This window comes from Trachemys scripta, chromosome 6 (genome assembly GCF_013100865.1).
Source record: "Trachemys scripta elegans isolate TJP31775 chromosome 6, CAS_Tse_1.0, whole genome shotgun sequence".
Taxonomy (NCBI): domain Eukaryota; kingdom Metazoa; phylum Chordata; order Testudines; family Emydidae; genus Trachemys; species Trachemys scripta.
This window is the reverse complement of record NC_048303.1, coordinates 19,336,741-19,357,009: the sequence shown is the minus strand read 5'-3', so window position 1 is coordinate 19,357,009 and position 20,269 is coordinate 19,336,741. Positions and strand designations below refer to the sequence as shown.

The following is a 20,269-nucleotide window of genomic DNA, read 5'->3' as shown; positions in this document are numbered from 1 at the left end:
CTGGGCCGCGCCTCCTCCCCCCCACACTCCCCCTTACCTGCTTCAGGCTTCAAGCAGGGGAGGGGGCGGAGACTTTGGGAGGGGGCGGAGTTGGGGCGGGGGGGGCATGGGCGGGGCTGGGGCGGGGGCCCCAGGGAGTGTCCTCCATTTGGAGGCACAAAATATGGTAACCCTAACATATATTTCTGCATCCATATAAGTAACACAATGCTTCTCTTATCAGTGAGTTCTGAGTACAGAAAGCTTGATTCTGTAATGAGCTAAGCACCATCAACTCCCAACTGACTTCAGCGAGAGCTGATGATACTTAGCACACACTGTAGGCGATGCCAATACTTAGCAGGATTGGGTGCATAAATCTCACTGTAACCAGTATTATTTTTATAATATATCATCTTGCACGCAATACACACAGTCACTGGCAATATGTAAAATACTAATGTTCACACAGAGAAATCGAGTTAGTGACTAGAACATATAGATTCTATATTTTAACTGCTTAGAGATATTAACTGCAAATTACTCTTTAGGAATAACTATCACCTATTACTTTTAGTAGTTTTCTCATAATTTTGTGCTTTTCTGAGATGATTTTGTGTAAGGCTTTAAACGTGACAAATGCTGTATAAGAATTCAAATGAAAGGAGATGCCCACACACCTTGATATGATCCATCATAAGTTGCTTCTGTGCATATAAAAGAGAACAGTCCGGACACTTGAAAACAGACACCTTCTGGTTTTCAATGTGTTGATCAAAGTGGCGATACAGCAAGGGTTGCAGGGTAAACACGGTGTCACACATGGAACATTTATATATTATTCTAAAAACAGAAGAAGTTCAGTAAATAAAAGTCAAGTCATCCTGATCACTTATCAGCAGGAATTACTGTTAAATTTCTTTTTATCACAGGTGAGACCAAATGTATGTATACATGAACGTATTGGTCTGTTGTGGAAAATTAAAAATGAAAATGATACAACTAATTTAAGAATAATCCTCCAAATGGAAAGTAAAGCAGCACTCAAGAAAAACAGTATTAAAATCTAAAACCAATGGCACATTTATACCTATTTATAACCGTTATACATAAAACCAGTAAATGCTTCTGACAAGATTTTTCCCAACATATATCTCTTTAAATCTTTAATTCACATTTATAACAAAAGGGCTGTTGGTCTACCTGACTTTGGAATTCAAACTAACTTGAAGGGGTTACTGATTTGATCAAGAGTGCTAACATGTTAAGTCAGGTTCACTTTTGGCTTAGATGTGTCTTCTCAACTTCTTGAACTATTAGTCCAATCCATTCAGTCTCTTTGAAGCTGAAATTTCACTCGAAGGCAACCTTTCTATTTGGCAATTTAATTTTTTTCATCAGCTTCCTATTTCAAAGCATTGTACAGAAATGACCAAAGCACAGCTTCTAGTACTGCTCATGCAGGACTGCTGGAAACAGCAAAAGCCAATTGTGTAATTTTAATAGCAAGTGAATCAACTTCCTTCCTGTATTACAATATTCTCATAAAGATGTTAACTAGCAACAAAAGTACGTTATAATGAGTCAGCTGATGATTAAGTAGTGCATAAATTCATCCAGACTTTATAAAAAGGCTGGTGAAGAATCTAAGATAGTAATTAACAAGGACCAAAACAGGCTGAATTAGTAAAGGACACTGTAACAGCAGTCTCTGAAAGCGAGTTAAAATGACAGCATAAAAATGCTTCCTAAAATTAAGGAAAAATTATGAATTAATCTTGAAATGAGTATCATTTCAGAGAATTCTGACTCTGTCAAGCTCCCCACCAATAAGTAATAAACCAAAATGAAACTAGGATGTGCTAATGAAATGGAGAGATCAGGTCAGTTCACAAAGAGGGTAACCCTGGTCTAAGTGAAAGAACTAATACTACATAATAATGGTTTGAGGCTGGTTGCATTTTGCCAATGATTCTGCAAAGAACGTGGAATGTTATGCACTGGTTTTCTTTTCATTATTTTTTATTTGTTTTGCCTATTTACATGTTTGGCTCTCTATAAGAAGTTACTTTCATTTTTAAATAAAAATGCACTGTCAAGATTGGTAGGTCCAAAATTTATCCTCTTTTTCATATATCTGTTTATAAAGCCCATGTAATTCCCTTTATTTCTTCAGAACTGTTGCAATTTTTCTTTAGAAAAAGGAAAGAAAGAAAATGGCATCTGAAAGGGAAAAATAACATAGAAGCATGGGAACTGCCATATTTGATCAGACCAGTGGTCCAACTAACCTAGTATCCGCTGATTGTGGCGGTAGCAGCCACTTTATAGAAAAGTGTAAGTATCTAGAGTCCCCTGACATTTTTTCATCATCAACATTTCTAAAATTTACTTTTTAAATGTTAATCATAATTTCCCAATAAAATATTAATAAATATTCAGTTGAATCATACTGTTACTGGTTGTATTTTGTCCCTAAACTACTGGAAGAGCTAACTCTGTTAAAGGGAAATCCTCAACTACCGGTGCCCAGTCAGAGCACCTGAGCAGAGATGCAGAGCAAAGGAATCTTCCCCCGACCACAGAGCTATTTCGGACATGTACCATGCACATCACTTAAGCCCTAAGCATGCAGTAGCACCTGTGCCCATAATGCATACATAGGGGATGGGGAGAACCCAAGGATTCACATGGCAATGTGTTCACCCTCCACCATTTGGCACACTGGGAGCTGCTATGTAGCTCTATACTTTATAGAGGGTGCACACTCCCGGTGATGGCCTGGCTCAGCAGTAATGCAACAGTTTAAAATGGTAATATTTTATTCATAGCATTCTTCATTTTTATGTGAGAATATAAAGAGCTACTCACTAGCAAGAGTATTTGCAATTTTCATTTATTCATACATTTTGTAAAGAAAATGTGTATTTCCATCAATAATAACAGATGGCATGTATCAGATATTTTGTGATGTGACTCATCTCTGATAAAGTGTTTTACAAAGCTAATTAATAATTATAACCAGGTTTGGAAACTGAGGCACGGGAAGGTTAAGAGACTTGAACAAGGTTATACACCATGGCACTGACCCTCCAAACAATTGTCACCCATGGCAGCACACTAGACAGAACACTAGAATCCTGACTCCCGATACCCATCACTACCCACTTGATTACACTACTAGAAACTAAGAAGGGAATAAAATGACATAGTTTTGATTCCATACAGTTTGAGTGAGAAAATGGCAGAAGTGGCAAGAACTCAAAGTTAATATCCTTGCTCTGACTATAAACATATATTTCAAATAAAATCTTGTACATTATAAATCATAAAAACTTAGTAGGGCATCTAAGGTACAGTTCCACAGCCAATGACTTGAGTGGAAACTGTTTCAGGCTCCTAATCTACAAATTTGCGACTACAGGATTGTATATATTGTCAAATGGTGGAATATTATGTTAGTACTTTCTAATTTGCTTTGCCTTCTGATCTTTTCATTGTATTTAAAGTAAATTAATCCTTGAGTAATCACTGCATGTGTAATGGAGCAACACAGTGCTCATTAGCAAAACCAGCTAATATTGATAGGAGAAAATAAATCTGCTACTGAGAATATTACACCTCTTTAAAAATATCAGCTTCTTAATATTCACAGTTTAAATAAACGTTTAAGTTAAGTCAAAGTTGCTCTGCTTTTGCAGAAGTTCAAAATCTTCCTGATAGAAGTCCAAATTCCCAAGTCATCTATTTTCAGAATAAACTCAACTAATTCAAATTGATACAGATATTCTGTATGATATGCTGTATCATGGTAGACACATGGATCCAATTCATTACAAAATATTTCTTTCAGCCACATTTTCAAAGTTAGGTATATACAACTGAGCACATATATTTGTGAATCAAATAAATAATGTGAGTCAATACCAAATGTGTCTAGCTAAGGCCCTGATCGAGCATAACCCTTAAACACATGCTTTAGTACTTTGTTTGATCAGGGCCTAAATTACTGTAGCCCCAATTCAACAAAATACTAAAACACATGCCTCACTTAAAGCTCATGAGTAGTCTAGTTGAGGTCAGTGGATTGGGGCCTATATGCATGCACATGCTACATATTTCCTCACAAATACTATGCACCAACAATTGTATGTGGGAAATGCACTTATTTCAATCTGTGAAAATCTGGCCAATAGAAATTCTAAAAATTTCTTTAGAACAAATAAACATGGAATCTATAGGTAGATACCTGAACATCACATTAAAAGACAATTAGTAATTGTAAAGGTGTCTACACTAGGACATGGCATTTCTCCTTCCAATAATTTATTTTTCTATATAAATGATAATTGTACAATAATATACTATATTGTATACCAACAGTCTAATGTTATTAATAAATTGGTTCCATAAATATTAATTTCCCCAAGGTTTAAAAGGAGATTATCAATAAAAAAAAAATCTTACTGCTATTCCTAAAAGCATACTAGCTACAAAGAAAAAGTCACACAGGAGCTTCTTTAGCCCATAAAATAAATTAAGCTATCCCTGACGAGATTGGTGTGTGTGTGGAGAATTAAAATTGAAAAAGCCTTCCTTTTCCCCATATTAAAATAATCTCATTTGTACCTATTGAGAGCCATTCTACCTAATGTGGTTTTTCATAAAACAGGTTAAAATGAAATTTAAGAAGTGAAATCATATCTTATTTGCTGCATCTGTTCTGATAAACAGACATTAGTAATACAATTATAAATCATGCAATTCCACTAAATGCCAAGGACATACAGTGGCTTACTTAATGCTCTATCTCCATTAGTTCCTGCAAACAAAACAGACTGTATGAGCAGTTGACTGCCCCAGCTGCAAACGTGGTGCACATCCCTGTGTAGGGTCAAAACTCACCTCCATTCTAGGGTTTCACTTTTGTAGCAAACAGAAGAACAATAAGGCAACTGTAAGTCCACTTCAAGCCTTCTGTCCAGGCTGGGCTGCTCCCAGTGTTCCTAGTTCAGGTTGGACAGGCCCTTGCCTATCAAACTTTCCCGCTGACACACAAAAACCCTGTGTCAGGAGAGCCCAGGCCTGAAGCCTATTTTCCCCTTCAGTCAGAGGGTCCTTCATTCATTCCTGGAGAGGTGTTTCAGGGGGTGGCTCCAGCCCTTGTCTTCAGGACAGACCTATAAATCCTTCCTGACCCTGTCCACGCATCACACCTTATTTTCTGAGGTGCTGAGCACACACAATTCCCAGAGGAATTGCAGGCGGCGGTTCCTGACCAATGGGAGTGGCAGAGCTGGTTGGCCGCGCTTCCACCTAGGTACTGAGGGAAGGGGATGTCGCCACTTCCGGGGAGGTGCGGAGCCAGGTAGGGAGCCTGCCAGCCCTGCCAATTCCCCCCCTACCCCAGCATCAGCGGGGCTCTCAAGCTGCGTGCCCCCAGGCTGCCTCCCCCTCCAGCGCCCACGGTGCCCTGGGGCCATCCCCTGCAGCACCCACGGCGCCCCCAGGCCGCCCCCCTGCAGCACCCACGGCGCCCCCAGGCCGCCCCCCTCTAGCACCCGTGGCAGCCCTGGGCCGACCCCTCCCCCCAAGATTTAGTCAGGAGTGTATAGTACAAGGCATGGACAGGTCATGGGCCGTGAATTTTTGTTTACTGCCCATGACCAGTCAATGTCTTTTTCTAAAAATACCCATGATTAAAACATAACCTTAGTGATAACGTATCCTCTGCAGGTGTTTGTGAAGGGTCCGTTTAGCAAAATAAATAAATAAATAAATAAAATTGCACTTAAAGAATTAACAGTTGGATTCTCTTAAAATAATTTGCTATAATACAAATGTATAGAGCCCTGCAAATCTGCGGGTACCTGCTTTATATCCGCAGACCGTGTTTACGGATCACGGATAGACGTGGATCCAAATTTTATATCTAGAGCTCTGCAGATACCTGCTTTATATCCGCGGACCATGTTTGCAGATCGGATATCAAATGCAGATACAAAATTTGTATCTGCACAAAGCTCTACAAATGTATTCCACAAAAATGCACGTTCCTCCTTCTGCATATGGCTCTAACGATACACCAGTTCATATCTACAATTAGGGGAGCCAGCTCAAAAGAATTAACCTGTGCACATGACCTGATATAGCTCAATACGATCAGGATTTATTCAAGATATCTTTTGAACTCTTTCAATGTGAAATAGTCACTTGTAACTTCTGAGCTTAGTTTTTTTTTTGCTGGCTGTGAGAGGGCCCTCTGGCTCCTGCCTCTGCTCTGGCTTACAAACTGCTCAGAGACCCTTGTGCCGGTCAAACATCTTGTGTAGTTTATTTACAATGTGGGTTCCCAATACCTTCATACTATATACAGCTCTGCTTCAACAGTCCTATGGAGCCCCCAACTCCTATACCAAGCAGAGAAGGGCAATCTCTCTCTACTTCCTTTCTGTGCCTAATAGCTTAATTAGCCTTCCAGCTCTCCTCCACCACAAATTAGGCACAGCTTTGTTTAACCAGCTCCATTCTACATTGTTTGATTGGAGCGGCTGTGACCAGAGTGCTGAATCAGCTATTCTTGCTCAGCACTCTGTCACACTGGTTTTTACTACTACTACTAATAAAAAAATCACATAACTAAAAAACTGTTTCCTCACTGTTCAACACAGCAATCTAAAAGTTTCTGAATTAAATGTTGGCATTTCTGAGCCTACTGTCAGAGATGCCATCTTGCTAAAAAGGAACATAATTTGCAACAATGGAAACATGGGAATTCAGGGTCAGAGTCCATACATTAGTTTCAATTCTGCTTCAGTATGGGTCTGAACAATCTGAAGAATAAAAATATACTTTGGAATATTAAACACGATAGTCTCAAGTTTAAAAGGCTTAAAATTTGACAGAATGATGCATGCTGCCTTGTTCTTTTACTCTGCCACCTTGAAGTTTTTTTTGAGCATGCAAGGTATTGAAATATATAGTCATGCTCTCTGCGTTTCAGAGCGGCGAGATAGAGCAGAATTCTTGAATATTTTAATACCCGACCTGTACCTAACAATGGAGAAAGCAGGTAGAGGAAGGACAGCTTTGTGGCAAAGGCACTGGGTTGGGATTTAGGCGGTATGTAGGTTCCATTGAGTTCAGCTGGAGCTTACGCTCAGTATTTCTGAAAAACAGGATCCTAAGGCTCAAATCCTAACTCTCCCACAGACCTTGGGTAAATCACTTAATCTCTCTCTAAACCCCTTTGTAGTAAACTCGAAATAATGCTTCCTCATTTAACAGAGGAGTTGTTATGCATCAAAAAAGGCACGTGCAGAGACAGACCAAGGTACATCTGCCTTGACCTTGACAAGCAAGGTTGGAGAATGTTTAGTGGTGGGCCTCTCTCACTTAACTGCAGTTGGAATTCTTTTTTTCTTGATGACATGTGCGTCTTGTGAAGGTGCAAGCCTAGCTCAGCACTCCCAAAGGTTGTGGCTAGTAGTGAAGACAAGCCAGGTAGAAAAGACTGATGGGGGACAACATCTCCTGGAGAAAAAACACATCTTGTCATGAAATGGCCTACCTGGGAGAACTTTAGGCCACAGAAAATTCTTCCCTGACAGAACAGCATGAGACCAATGAACTGAGAATACCTGGCATTTCTGAGACTGCCAAAAGTGACTATCTACAGACCTGCGAGCAAAAGTGACTGAAAGAACCAAGTTCTTTGGAGTCATCTGCTCTGCAATATGTTAAGCATTTATCTTTCCTGGTTTGCCAGGCAAACATTATGAGGGAGAAAAGTGCAATAACAGTGCTGACGAATATTAATGATTATTAAGCTACACTAAATGGAAAAGCTATATTAACTAGAGCGCATTCTAGAAGGTATGGAAAGCAAGGGCTCTTTCTGTTGTTTGAAAGGCAGAGCTATACCGAGGAGCTTGGGAGAGAAGAACTGAGGGACGAGATGTATGTAAAAAATTACTCCAATTTCTCTGGTACCTCTGAATGCTGGTTGACATGGAGAAAGTGTGGATCTAATTTAACATATTCAGAGACATTATGCTAGTTTCTAATTTCTTTAAGGCTTGTGGTGTTTGCATCTTAAATTAGAGACCATTTCCACAAAACCATAATATTACACTTTTGTCCTGCAGAGCAATTATAATATGGATGACTTATCACTGTAAGCAAAATACTTGCTGATTCACCTGTACATTGTATTCTAAGTTTTAAATCAGAATCAAGTCATCCACGATTATGTCAATTTATCAATATTATTATTGCACTGTAAAAATTTATGAATATACCTTTATTATATCACAGCATAAACATGCAATTATTTTACTAATTAATGAATAATAGTATGTTGTGAAATAAATGTCAGTGACCATCATGGTTTCCTCCCCAGGTTGTAGGTTTATGGCTGCAAATAGAACATTAGATGGAAACAGTACTCTGTTAGAATTATAAATGTCTCAACACATTTCAAAAACAGCAAAACGTTAATGGTTTCAACTGTCACTACTGATACTCTAGTTCATGATAAAAAAATGCAGCTGATTTAAAATCATTTAGTTTAACAATGGGGAAAAAAAACACTGAGCAAGACTGAATACAGGTAGCTTCTTGGGTGCAGCTGTATCAAGTTTTCTATGCTGCTATGGTTAAAGAAATCTTATTGTTATGTTCACGGAAATCTTATCTTTGCCAAATAAATGACAAAATGTGACATGTACTCCACACATTATCAACAGTATGATAAATTGCTGGTTATCCAGTATGTGACTTTTAACATTATAAATACAACAGAGAATGTAATTTCACTGGTTATTAAAATATAGCATTAGAGTAAGAGCAAAAAATTAATATTTCTTACTTTGGTTCTCCTATCTTGATACCAGGGTGTTGTGTATAGGCATGAGAATGTGTGCTGGGTGCAGATTTAAATGCCATGGGACAGATAGGACATTTGTAGAAGACTTCACAGTGAGAACCTTGAATGTGAGACTTGAGTGCAGCCACATCAGAGTACACAACATTGCAATGTACACAGCTGTAAGAGGAGGGGAAAAGAGTCAGTCTAACATAACACAAAAGTGTACTAAAATATGTGGAATCAAAACTTGGTTTTAGGCAGATGGAGGAGGGAGGGTTATGTATTCAATCTGATACAATCATATGATTTGATTGGTTAACAAAGTACAAATCACAGAGACAAGGTGGGTGAGGTAATAGCTTTTACCAGACCAACTTCTGTTGGTGAGAGAGACAATTGTTCCAATAAAAGATATTACCTCAGCCACCTTGTCTCTCTAATTTCCTGGGACCGACACGGCTACAATAATACTGGAAAGTACAAATCACACATTAAGATCCAACAGAAAGAAAATGGTTATAGACCTAAAAAAGAAAAAAAAGATAACAATAATTAATTTGCAAGATCTAAAGCCAGAGGACAAGATTTGATAATAGTTTTATGCCAACAATAGATAGAATGGCCAATGGAATCTATTCCATCTGTTGATTATAAATAAGAACTTTTTAGACCCTATAGGTCCTAGAAAATACATTTTTATCAGCAGTAGGGGATTGTATGAAGAACCATATTGCAATCTAGAAGCTACCAAAAATGAAATACAACAAGAATAACAACTTTACTATATTTATTCAGGTTTAATTTTAATGAAAATGTTTTCTTAGCTGAGTGATTTTTCTCTGTATGTAGTCAAATCAATATTTGGACAGAGAAGAGTAAACTTAAATTCAGAGTGATTACACAAGAGCTTTACAATCTTTTCTAAACATCAGGTTGGGATTCTGAAAACATTTTCTAAAATATGCCTTTGAAATCTTAGTGTCTCTGACACCTTCCCACAATTCAATCTACAGTAAAGCAAGTAACATACATTGAATTAATATAAGAACACAGGAATTTCTATACTAGATCAAGTCAGTGGCCCATTTAGTCCAGTATCCTCTCTCCAGTACTAGCAGCTTCAAAGAAATTCCAAAAATACCCTGTAGTGGACAATTATGGAATAACTTGCTTATAGGGAAAGTTTCTTACTAACCCCACTCTTTTGGAAGTTCGCTTGAAGCATGAAGGTTTGTATCCCTTCCAAACTTTATTTCTATCTACTATAATTATGGAAGTTCTCATTAGCCATATAAATGTCCAATCCTTTTGACACCCACTAATCTGCTGGCCTCAATGTTGGCAATGAGTTCCACAGGCCAATTATGCATTGCATTTAAAAAAATTCCTTTTACTGGTTTTAAATTCGCTTCCAATTTCATTAACTGTCCCCTTCTTTTTATATTAAGAGAAAAAGGGTAAATTCACTCAATTTACCTTCACTATATCATTTATTATTTTGTATCTATCATATCTCTACCTGTTCATATCTTCTCTAAACTAAACAGTTCCTACCTTTTAAATCTCTCTTCTTATGGAAGATTTTCCATGCCTCTAATTATTTTCGTTACCCATCTCTGAACTCCTTCTATGTCTGTTATATCCTTTTAGAGATACGGTGATCTTATGGAAGAGAGATAGCATGATGATATAGGAAACAGTATGCCATTTTTCAGATATGGCAAGCCAAAAGAATTAGGAAACTTTTTGAAAAGTGAAAGCACAATTTTTGAGCACTCATATCTCACAAACATATTGTCTCTGAGATACCTCAAAATTTCTAAAAAAAACCCCTCTACTTCAGCATAACAGCACATATGTGAAATTTCAGGTGATTTGGCTTAAATCTGTTAAAGATGGGAGGGGCTCAAATGAAACTTATAAATGAAAACGAACTTCCATCTTAACTACAGACACACACCTCTCCACAACACTAAATTTTAAGTATCATCATCTTTTTACATTTAACTCCATATTAGTTCTACTTCTAATGTGCTAGTGATATCACAGTCAAGAGAATTTTTTTTCTTGAAATGAGTTTTTTCCTTATAAATAAAATAATCCACAAATATAAGCATCCACTGTTGACTATAGTCTGCATGTCTGCCTGAATACAGAAGTAGCTCTGCTGAAGATCTGGGTCCCCCTCAGGTCCGGGTCCCCACTCCTGGACTCACTGTTGCAGCAGCTTTTTCTCCCTCAGTTTGAGAGAATCCAGCTTGAGTCAAGTGAGCTGAATTGCCTCAATTTAATTAGCTCAATCAACTAGATCACTGGCATCAAACAGCTTCCTTAAATTATCGGACACTGTTCGGAAAGGCAGGAGGAAATACATCCTTCCTCAAGAGAAAGTCTGGTGTTGATGAGGAGATTCTGAGGATTCTAATGAGGAAAAGATGGATTTTTATTTTACGCTCATCGGATAGAGTGGAGAAAAGGAACTTTGACGCAGACTGTGGTGAGGGGTTCAGACAGTTTCTCATAGGGTTTTGAAGAAAAATCCTGGATAATTTAGCACCATTGTCCTGATTCATTGTGGAAAGTAGATTTTGACTATGAGGGGGTCTTCTGGTTGCTACGACCATATGGGTAGAGGCCAGGTGTCTCTGAGGAAAATGTGGCATCTGAGTCCAACAGGTGAATGAGGTATAGGAAGGGAATGGGCTGGGAATGGAACACTCATCAGAAATCTCCCCCTTCTTCAGCGCACCCGATTACTCAGGAGAAGGGGAAGAAGGAGAGAGAGAATAATCAAAAGAGACTTTGAGGCAGATAAGAGTTGAATCTTTGGCCTGACCTACCCAGGTCACCAAAACCAGAAAGATCCTGCCACAACATCTGCCTAGATGCAGTAAAAAGACTTCATCCTCCCCTCAGAGTACCCTTAACAGAAAACTTCTCAGCCATCCTGATAACTGAACTGTGTTTCCTCGAGGGGAAGACGTACTATTGGCTGGTGGGATTCTAAATCACACCACTCTATCTTTAGGTAGCCAGTTAAGACTGACTGCAAGACTATACTGAAGTGCTATGTGCTATGAAGTGCCTGCCGTAGGAGCTGGGAAAAGTTAGGCTCTTCTGAGCTGTTGTCTTGGTGCTGCTCTGTGTTTTGGTGGAATTCTAGGGACTGACAGAGTTTCAAGGCTGCTCAGTGCAAGGCTAGAGGTTTCCTTGATACTCCTCCAATCCTTGTCACCCCACTGATAGTTGCTTCCCAGCAGAAAATATGGGGAAACACAGGAATTAAAGACTCTCAACAAAGAGCCAAAGTAGCAGACTGTTGCACTCTTTGATGGACAATGTGAACTGGTTTAAAGTATAGTGTAGTGGTAAATCCAGCAGAGGGAACCTGGACTTCCCCAACTGGGGAGAAAGAGTGAGAAAAAGACAGGGAGAAAGACTTCAACAAAGTTACCTTCTGTATCTGATAGACAAGTGGAATACACCCATCAGTGCTTTAAACATACTGTCTAGCAGCAAATACAAACAAGATTATGATTATTCTACCAAGACTACCTAAAAGTCAGCTTATGTCTTTTTTAAAGAAACTGAATTAGTAAAACATGTCTGAATTTATTAGCTTAAAAACTGTATGCCTTAAATATGACATCTCATGGCTGGATGAAATTAGTAATATTCTGACTGAGTACCATACATAAGCAGAAGCCCAAATGCATGGCTGACATCCAGCAAGAATTTTTATCCCAAAATGTGTAGTACAAATAGTACCGTAGCCATGACAACTTTAAAACAATAAAGCAGCATCTTGCAAGCAATTTTCACAATAAAGAGAAACTATTTTAGTCTAAGTTTGAAAAACATAGAAAAAAAACATTTATATATGTGTATGTATATACAACATATTTTAGTTACACATGTGTAATCATACTGACCGAAAACCAACTCTTCGTGTGTAATGTAGGCAGTTCTTAGTGACGTGGGTCTGGAAGTGGACCGATCTGCAGATTGCTCCACATTCAGGACACGTATATGGAGATTTATGCTGATGAATTCTCTGGTGTGATGCAAAACTGCACTGGTTAGGAAGCAGCATCTGGCAGATATTGCAAGTCTTCTAAATGATAAACCAAAATAGATAAAACAAATGGTTTGGTTCAACTATATGCTTTCTTCTGTCAAACATTATAGTACATTTAAAAAAAAAATCTGTGTTATGGTTGTGATATTAACCAACAAGAGCAGGCAAATTCAGATGTAGGCCCTAGTCCTGGATCCCTTTGTACAATAGAGGCCTCTAAATTGGACATTCTGGGCCTGATATAAAGTCCCCTTTACACACCACTCTGGTACTGTGAAGGAGCCTAAAGGTCCATGTGAACTATATTTATGCCCTTAACTCAGAGTACCACAGAAAAATCTCCCCCACTAAAATAAACTTAAATATGGAGTGTTGTCTTTACTTTTAGATCTCCTTGCTTACGTTGTTTTTTAATTGTAACATCCACAGTGCCACTTAATTGTGTGTGGGGGAGGGGAAGGTCAATTAATTTTTTTTCTTTAAAAAGGTGGTTTTAAATATATTTACCCACAAGACCAGAGAATTGTGTATGCATTGTAAATATTGCACATGTAAATAAGAACTACATTTATGTAAAATATTTCTAAAGCTTTTCTTTGAAAAGGAGTCTCTGTAAGTGCAGTAGCCACTTTCCCAATCTCAAGCAATTAGTTTTGGTTTTCAGACTAAAAAAATAAATAAAATCCTTTAGTACATGCTGATCACCTGTCAAGTCAGAATCACTAGTACTTTCTGGCTGCTTTGTGCCATTCCAGTGATGGAATTCAAATGATGTAAATCAGATGTAAACACAGATTTAAATTGGGTTTACAGCTCCTTTCCATCACTGGAGAGGCCCAAAGAGGCTGAAGGGTACCTGTGAATCTGGCCCACATAGGTTTTAGTTACATACATGCAAAAAAGCATCTCTAAATAGCTAGGCTACAATACTGGACAGATTTATGCTCAGTGCTTGACTTTAAGCACATGAGCAGTTCCAATGACTTCAACTGAACTATTCACATGCTTAAAATTAAATATTAGATGTTAAGTCTTTGCAAAACAGGATCCCTAATTCCTCTTTTTAATACTTTGTTTTTAATAACAAGCTAGTTATAATAAAATAATTAAAAAATTAATAATAATAAGTGATTGATCCAAGGCAGAAAGCTACAAGCCCCAAGCTGAAGCCTGAAATTAAACTAAAAACCAAAACCAGCACATCTCTTAGGTCCTACACTGTAAACCAAGCAATGATATACAGAAATAATGGATAGCTAATGTACAGGGCTTCTGGTACTTTTTGGTATTTCTATTTTTTCTTCACTAAAAAAAATTAGAGTAAGGAGGTCATTGTCCATGAGGAAGTACAACTTTTAAAATGTTCAATTTCTGCTGTAATGGATTTTATAGTCAATTTTTCAAAAGTGCCCCATGACTTTCAGTGGGACTTATGCTCTTGAGTGACTTAGGCACTTTTGAAAATAAAATCAAGCCTCCTAAGAGATGTAGGCGCTTTTGAAAATAAGACTTTTGAAAACTTTACCCGAAGATGTGCATGTTTTGCTAAAACACAAAACAAAAAATCCTCTATCAATTTGTCTTACAAATAGACTTACTGAATTACTGATTAAACAAAATTGTAATTATGAAATAATTCAATAGAGTGTGTTTATTCTTGCTGTCCCCCTCAAATGGTAGGCATGATATGAAAATGACCATCTCCTCCAATTCTGGACCATTTTCCTTTGAATAATTTTGTGTTTAATAGTAAAGTCCAAAGCTGTTCCTTCACAATATGTTGCAATTATAGTCATAACAGCAATTGTAAACACAATAGTAGAATGTTATAAGTAGGGCCCTACCACATTCGCAGCCATGAAAAACACATCAGGGTCTTTTGTGTACAGATTTCACGGGGGGAGACCTGCGTTTCTAAACTGGGGTTCCTGACCCAAAAAGGGGCTGTGGGGGGTTGCAAGGTTATTTTAGGGGGGTTGCAGTATTGCCTTCCTTACTTCTGTGCTGCCTTCAGAGCTGGGCAGCCAAAGAGTGGCAGCTGTTGGCCGGGTGCCCAACTCTGAAGGCAGTGCCCCGCCAGCAGCAGCACAGAAGTAAGGGTGGCAATACCATACCATGCTGCGCTGTTGCCTTCAGAGGTGGGCAGCTGGAGAGTGGCGGCTGCTGACCGAGGGCCCAGCTCTGAAGGCAGCAGCACAGAAGTAAGGGTGGCAATACCATACCATGCCATCTTTACTTCTGCGCTGCTGCTGGCGGCAGCTCTGCCTTCAGAGCTGGGCTCTATGCCAGCAGCTGCCGCTCTCCGGCCACCCAGCTCTGAAGGCAGCACCACCGCCAGCAGCAGCGCAGAAGTAAGTGTAGCAGTACCACAACTCCCCCTACAATAACCTTGCGACCCTCCAATAACTTCTTTTTGGGTCAGGATCCCTACAATTACACCACCATGAAATTTCAGATTTAAATATCTGAAATCATGAAATTTACCATTTTTAAAATCCTATGACCGTGAAATTGACCGAAATGGACCCTGAATTTGGTAGGGCCCTAGTTATAAGTAGCTTACATATGGTGCTGACTCATCGTTATTGGCAATTGCGTCTATGCACCCATGTAAAGTTAGGGCCTAAACCTGCTCCCACGCAAGTCAGAGTTTTGATACTGACTACAAAAGAAGCAAGAACAGGCCCTTAATAGTTACTGCGAAAGATAACATTAAGGGGGTTATTTGTTTTTTAAAAGAATATTAGTAAATACCATGAACCAAAGTAATCCCGCAAACAATTTAACAGTTTGAGAATGTTACGCTTATTCTAACATGCAATATACTTTTTAGTAATATTATGGTGATTCTCCACCAGGGTCACAGGCATGTTCCAGTAAGGATTGCTTATCTGAGTAGGATTGCAGGATCAGACCCTAAATATTTAAGGTGAAATCCTGGTTTCATTAAAGCTAATGGGAATTTTGCCTTTGACTTCAATGAGGCCAGTATTTCAGCTGTAAAGGAATTATTTTTTGAAGACACTATTTTGTACTACTCTCTAATTTTAGAAACCTGACAAGAGACAAAGTAAGTTCATTTTTATTCCTTTCATAATGCAGGATCTCAGTCTAAATGCTTTTGAGGACCCATGCAAACCTAGAAAAAAATTATATAAAGTTTTATTTTAAAGAAGAATGTTAACATGAAATATCTTTAACTCTACACTGAATTAGGGAGTTTATTTTTATGCAGCTCACTCTTAAACTTTACTTTATAACCTTGATGGCCCTATACGTTGGAACATGGGCTTGTTCTAAGCATGTGCCACAAAATTTCCTCATTTTACACACAAACACACACACACAAACTTTAAAAAGCCAAATATTTGTTCTTAATTGTCCCAACAAATAATTCCTGAAACACTGAATTATGACTTCCATTACTAATAGAACTAATGTGGGGTTTTAATTTTGTGTTCATCACAGGCTTAAGGACAAAAGCCTGACTAACCATAACTCTATTTAAAATGTTCTTACCACATTTATTGAGCTTCAGTACCACTGCCACAATTTATCTTTTGCCATCTACGTATTAACAAGCAGTAATACAATAGTGGAGAATCTGGAGTATTCTTTGATTACATAAGAAAATGGCAAAACAAAACTTCTTATTCCAATAATAGAAATATATGGATTTTTCATATTCCTTCCAAAGTATCTTTGTTTGCAGCACTACAAAAGAAAACCTGGATGTTACGCCACAGAAAAGCCATACACCATTACCAATCCCACTAAGTATTCCTCAATTTCAGAAGTGACAGCAAGCACTTTGCATAATTAGTCTACAACACTAACACTCCAGAATGTCACAAAACTCCAGCAATACTAGTTGTCAAAGTAGGCAGTTTGCTACTTTAACAAGTGTAGAAAATATTTGTAATTGTAGCTGCTTACAAGAAGACACTACCAGGGAATTCTACAAGCCAACACTTCTGCTTAACACTTTATGTTGGGCTTAAGGTGGGCCTGAATTTCCATGTCTATCTTCCAACCCACATAAGAACAAAACATGTTTTTCTCAGTGTGACAAGCATTACATGTCTTCATTTAGGATCTAGGAGTAAGGAGGAAGAGGCTTGGGGGAAAATGGTGGTGAGGAGAAATAAAAACCCACAAGACCAGTTAAGTCATATTAAGGGGTATTGGCTACACAGCTTCCATGGGAGCTATGCAGTTATACCTCTAAGCCTATCTTACCTGAACATTTTATTACTTCAAGTTCACTATCTTCTCTATATAGCACACTGGCACAATCCTGCACTTACCCATGAGTGGGCCCATTGAGTTCAATGGGACTACTTACATGAGTAAAGTTAGGGCTTGTCTACACACTGTGGCAAATAACTCTAACCGGGTGTAATTTGTGAAGCATACTAATTGCGCCATCTGGGCCCTGCTGGCATGCTCTAAAAAGTACCCACTTTACACTGACATAGTTCTATACTGCCATGTAAATAAGCCCTTAGTCACATATTCATCTACAGTATTAGACGCATGGACCATTTCTGCGGTGGTTTGTGTGGATCTTTCACAAAATAATACAGAAGAGTTCCTATAACATATGGAGAAGGACCTCCATGTTCAAACAGTTGGGCCAGTGGGGTTTTTTGGATAGTTTTCTCTTTCCAAGAAATATTTTTAAAAAGAAAAAATTGTTATCTAGACTAAACCAAAACACAACATTTGTGCTACCTGCATTGCAAGAATAGTTAAAAGGACACTGTGAAGACTGGTAACCCCCAAATAAGAGTTACTGTGCTTTCTATTTGTTTGCAAAATCCAAATAATTCCCTCATCTCCCCAAATCAATCCACCTTTTCCGACCTCCTCTCCACCCCCCACTGTCCCAAAAAACAAATCAGTGCTAGCAACCCACATTCTTGAGCAACTTTACAATAACAAGCCAGTGCTAGGTACGAGGAAGAACAAAAGTCAAAGAAATAATATTTCTCTTTCAAGTTTCTAAAGGGATATTATAATCAGAGAAAAATTCAAAAATGATGAATAAATACCCACACAATGTCCTTCTGCAACAAACACTATTCCCACAACAATGCTTACAATGACTGATGACAGAGCACAAAAACATATCTTGTCAGAAAAATGAGATATACTGTTGTTACCTAAAGTGGTCGTGTTCATTAAAGCTGCTTTCATGTTGGGCATTCCATCTCAGTTGTAATACTACTGAATGTAATAATGCACACATATAAAAAAGTGGTCAGAGAGGCTGAAACCATGTCTGACAAAGGAAAAAGACCACAATAAATAGGAAAAATAATTCAGTTTTTTAAAGAGGATTTTGCAAACAACAGAAATTTATAACATTTAAAATCTATTTATTATCAGTGTCCTTTTAAAAAAAAGAGAATTAAAATTAAAACTTTCTGCCCTTGCAGTGGCTTACTGAAATAATGGAGGCTGATGTAACTAAAATGCTTGGATTTTTTTCTTTGAAAACAGAATATCACATGGCCAGACACTAAGGCCTTGTCAACACTTAAACTTTTAAAGAGTTTTTGTTACCAGTTAGAGACAGCCATGTTGTTCATAAGTTATATGCAATATAGTCTAGTTTGCATCCCCATAGCAGCTTTTCCGCCTTCACGACTGTATTTGAATGTCTGCACTTCTCATTCTGCCTACTCATGTTTATTCTGAGGAAATCTGGGCAGCTGTCCCATAAGCCTTAGCAGAGGAAAATGTGTCCAAAGGACATGCACACAGCACAGAATAGCAGCACATTAGGCAAGAACATCCTAGTTTAGGGACAACTGGGAGGAAACAGCACAAGCCACACTGATTATACAAACATGATTAGGTTGTTTCGCCCACCCTGGTAAAAACCACCAACAAAAACCCAGCATGATAGAGCAGCATTTTTTTCCCATGCTTTTCTGCTCAACTCTGTTCATTTTATCCTTACCGCATCCTCCCAGCCCACCCACACTCCACATGTCCTGTCTGATATGTAGCTTCTGAGCTCTCTGGGGCAGGGAATGTCTTCTTTGTTACTTGCTTTTACAGTGGCAAGCCCAATGGGGCCTTGATTAGGTAGGATTCCTAGGCACTACCATAATATAAATAATAGTAATGGATTAGTTACAAAAAAAGCCAACTGTATGCCAGCCTAGGCCTCTGACAGGGTTAGCTGACCAGTTACGGAGTTTTAACTATGTTGCACGTGGGCACAAAATATATTAGAGTCAACCATGCCAATAACTGGTTAAACTCTTGGTTAAAAATTATAGTGAGACCTAAAGGTCAAAATTCATCATTCCATCTTCTTCACCCAAAGCCTGAGTTAACAGACTTTATGCAGGAATCTCTACAGCATTCAAAGGGTGGGAATTCGCTCATAGCAACCCACAGTAAGGCCACTGCAGGCCCTCTGTAACTATTATCCCAGCTAACAGCTGGAATAGCATCTGCTACTGTGTCACATAATCCACACAACCCTGGATTCAGTGTTCCCACACTCATCTACCTTTATATGCAGGGCTACTTGAGGTGATGTGTACAAAGTGTTGCTTCACAGACATCCCAGGAGCACAGTCCCACAATGAGACTTAAGTAATATGGAGGCCCTTGTAGAAGCCATCTGCATCTGTACTATCAGAGGATTTCTTACTAAGTGCAAACGCTCAGCAAGTCTATCCCCGCCATTGCCCATAAGATGAAGACTGTTATACCACACTCCTGTCTCTGTCAATCTGAGTGTATTTACTGGCTTTCCATTCACACATAACAGGAAGTTGCAACATGAAAGCCAGCCAAATGCTTTGAAATACAGTAGAATCCTTTTTAATTGGCACACCCCAGGGAAAATCCAAATATGCCAATTAAGCAATGGTCTCAATTATCAGAGGCTTATAGAATACATTGTGCATTGGTTTATTTCACTTTTATTTAATAAGTTTTTATTTAAAGTATGCAATGTACACAACATTTTTAAAATACTATATTAAGATAAATTTGACTCATTTTAGCAACCATAAGAGAGAAAGAAAGCAGTAACAAGTAAACAAATGGGCACACAGCTAGAAATATATGCTAGCAAACACCACTTTTCACTCCTATTTTCAGAAGGCCCGCAAAACACAGCAGGCATATCATTTAAATAGTGTGCCATTTATTCATTGCCTAGAATCCCTGTAGCACCCAAATAAGCGCCTAGCACACTTACGCACTACAAGTAATAGAAATTGAAATCAAATCAAAGACACAATCAACCATAAGACAATCGTTCCCATTAAGTGAGAGTACTGTTAAGGAGGGTGCCAATTAAGTGGATTCCATTG

General features: G+C 38.4%; 1 protein-coding gene across 9 annotated transcripts in view; it reads right to left on the bottom strand.

Moving 5' to 3' along the window:
• The window catches only part of ZNF532 (zinc finger protein 532), a 90,323-nt gene that overhangs the window by 20,919 nt on the left and 49,135 nt on the right, over window positions 1-20,269 (bottom strand). For all 9 annotated transcript variants that reach the window (XM_034773288.1, XM_034773292.1, XM_034773290.1 and 6 more), the window contains 3 exons: window positions 12,781-12,962; window positions 8,849-9,025; window positions 660-822 (listed from right to left, as the gene is read on the bottom strand). In XM_034773288.1, the coding sequence (XP_034629179.1) occupies window positions 660-822; window positions 8,849-9,025; window positions 12,781-12,962 (522 nt within the window). The remainder of the gene's footprint in view (window positions 1-659; window positions 823-8,848; window positions 9,026-12,780; window positions 12,963-20,269) is intronic.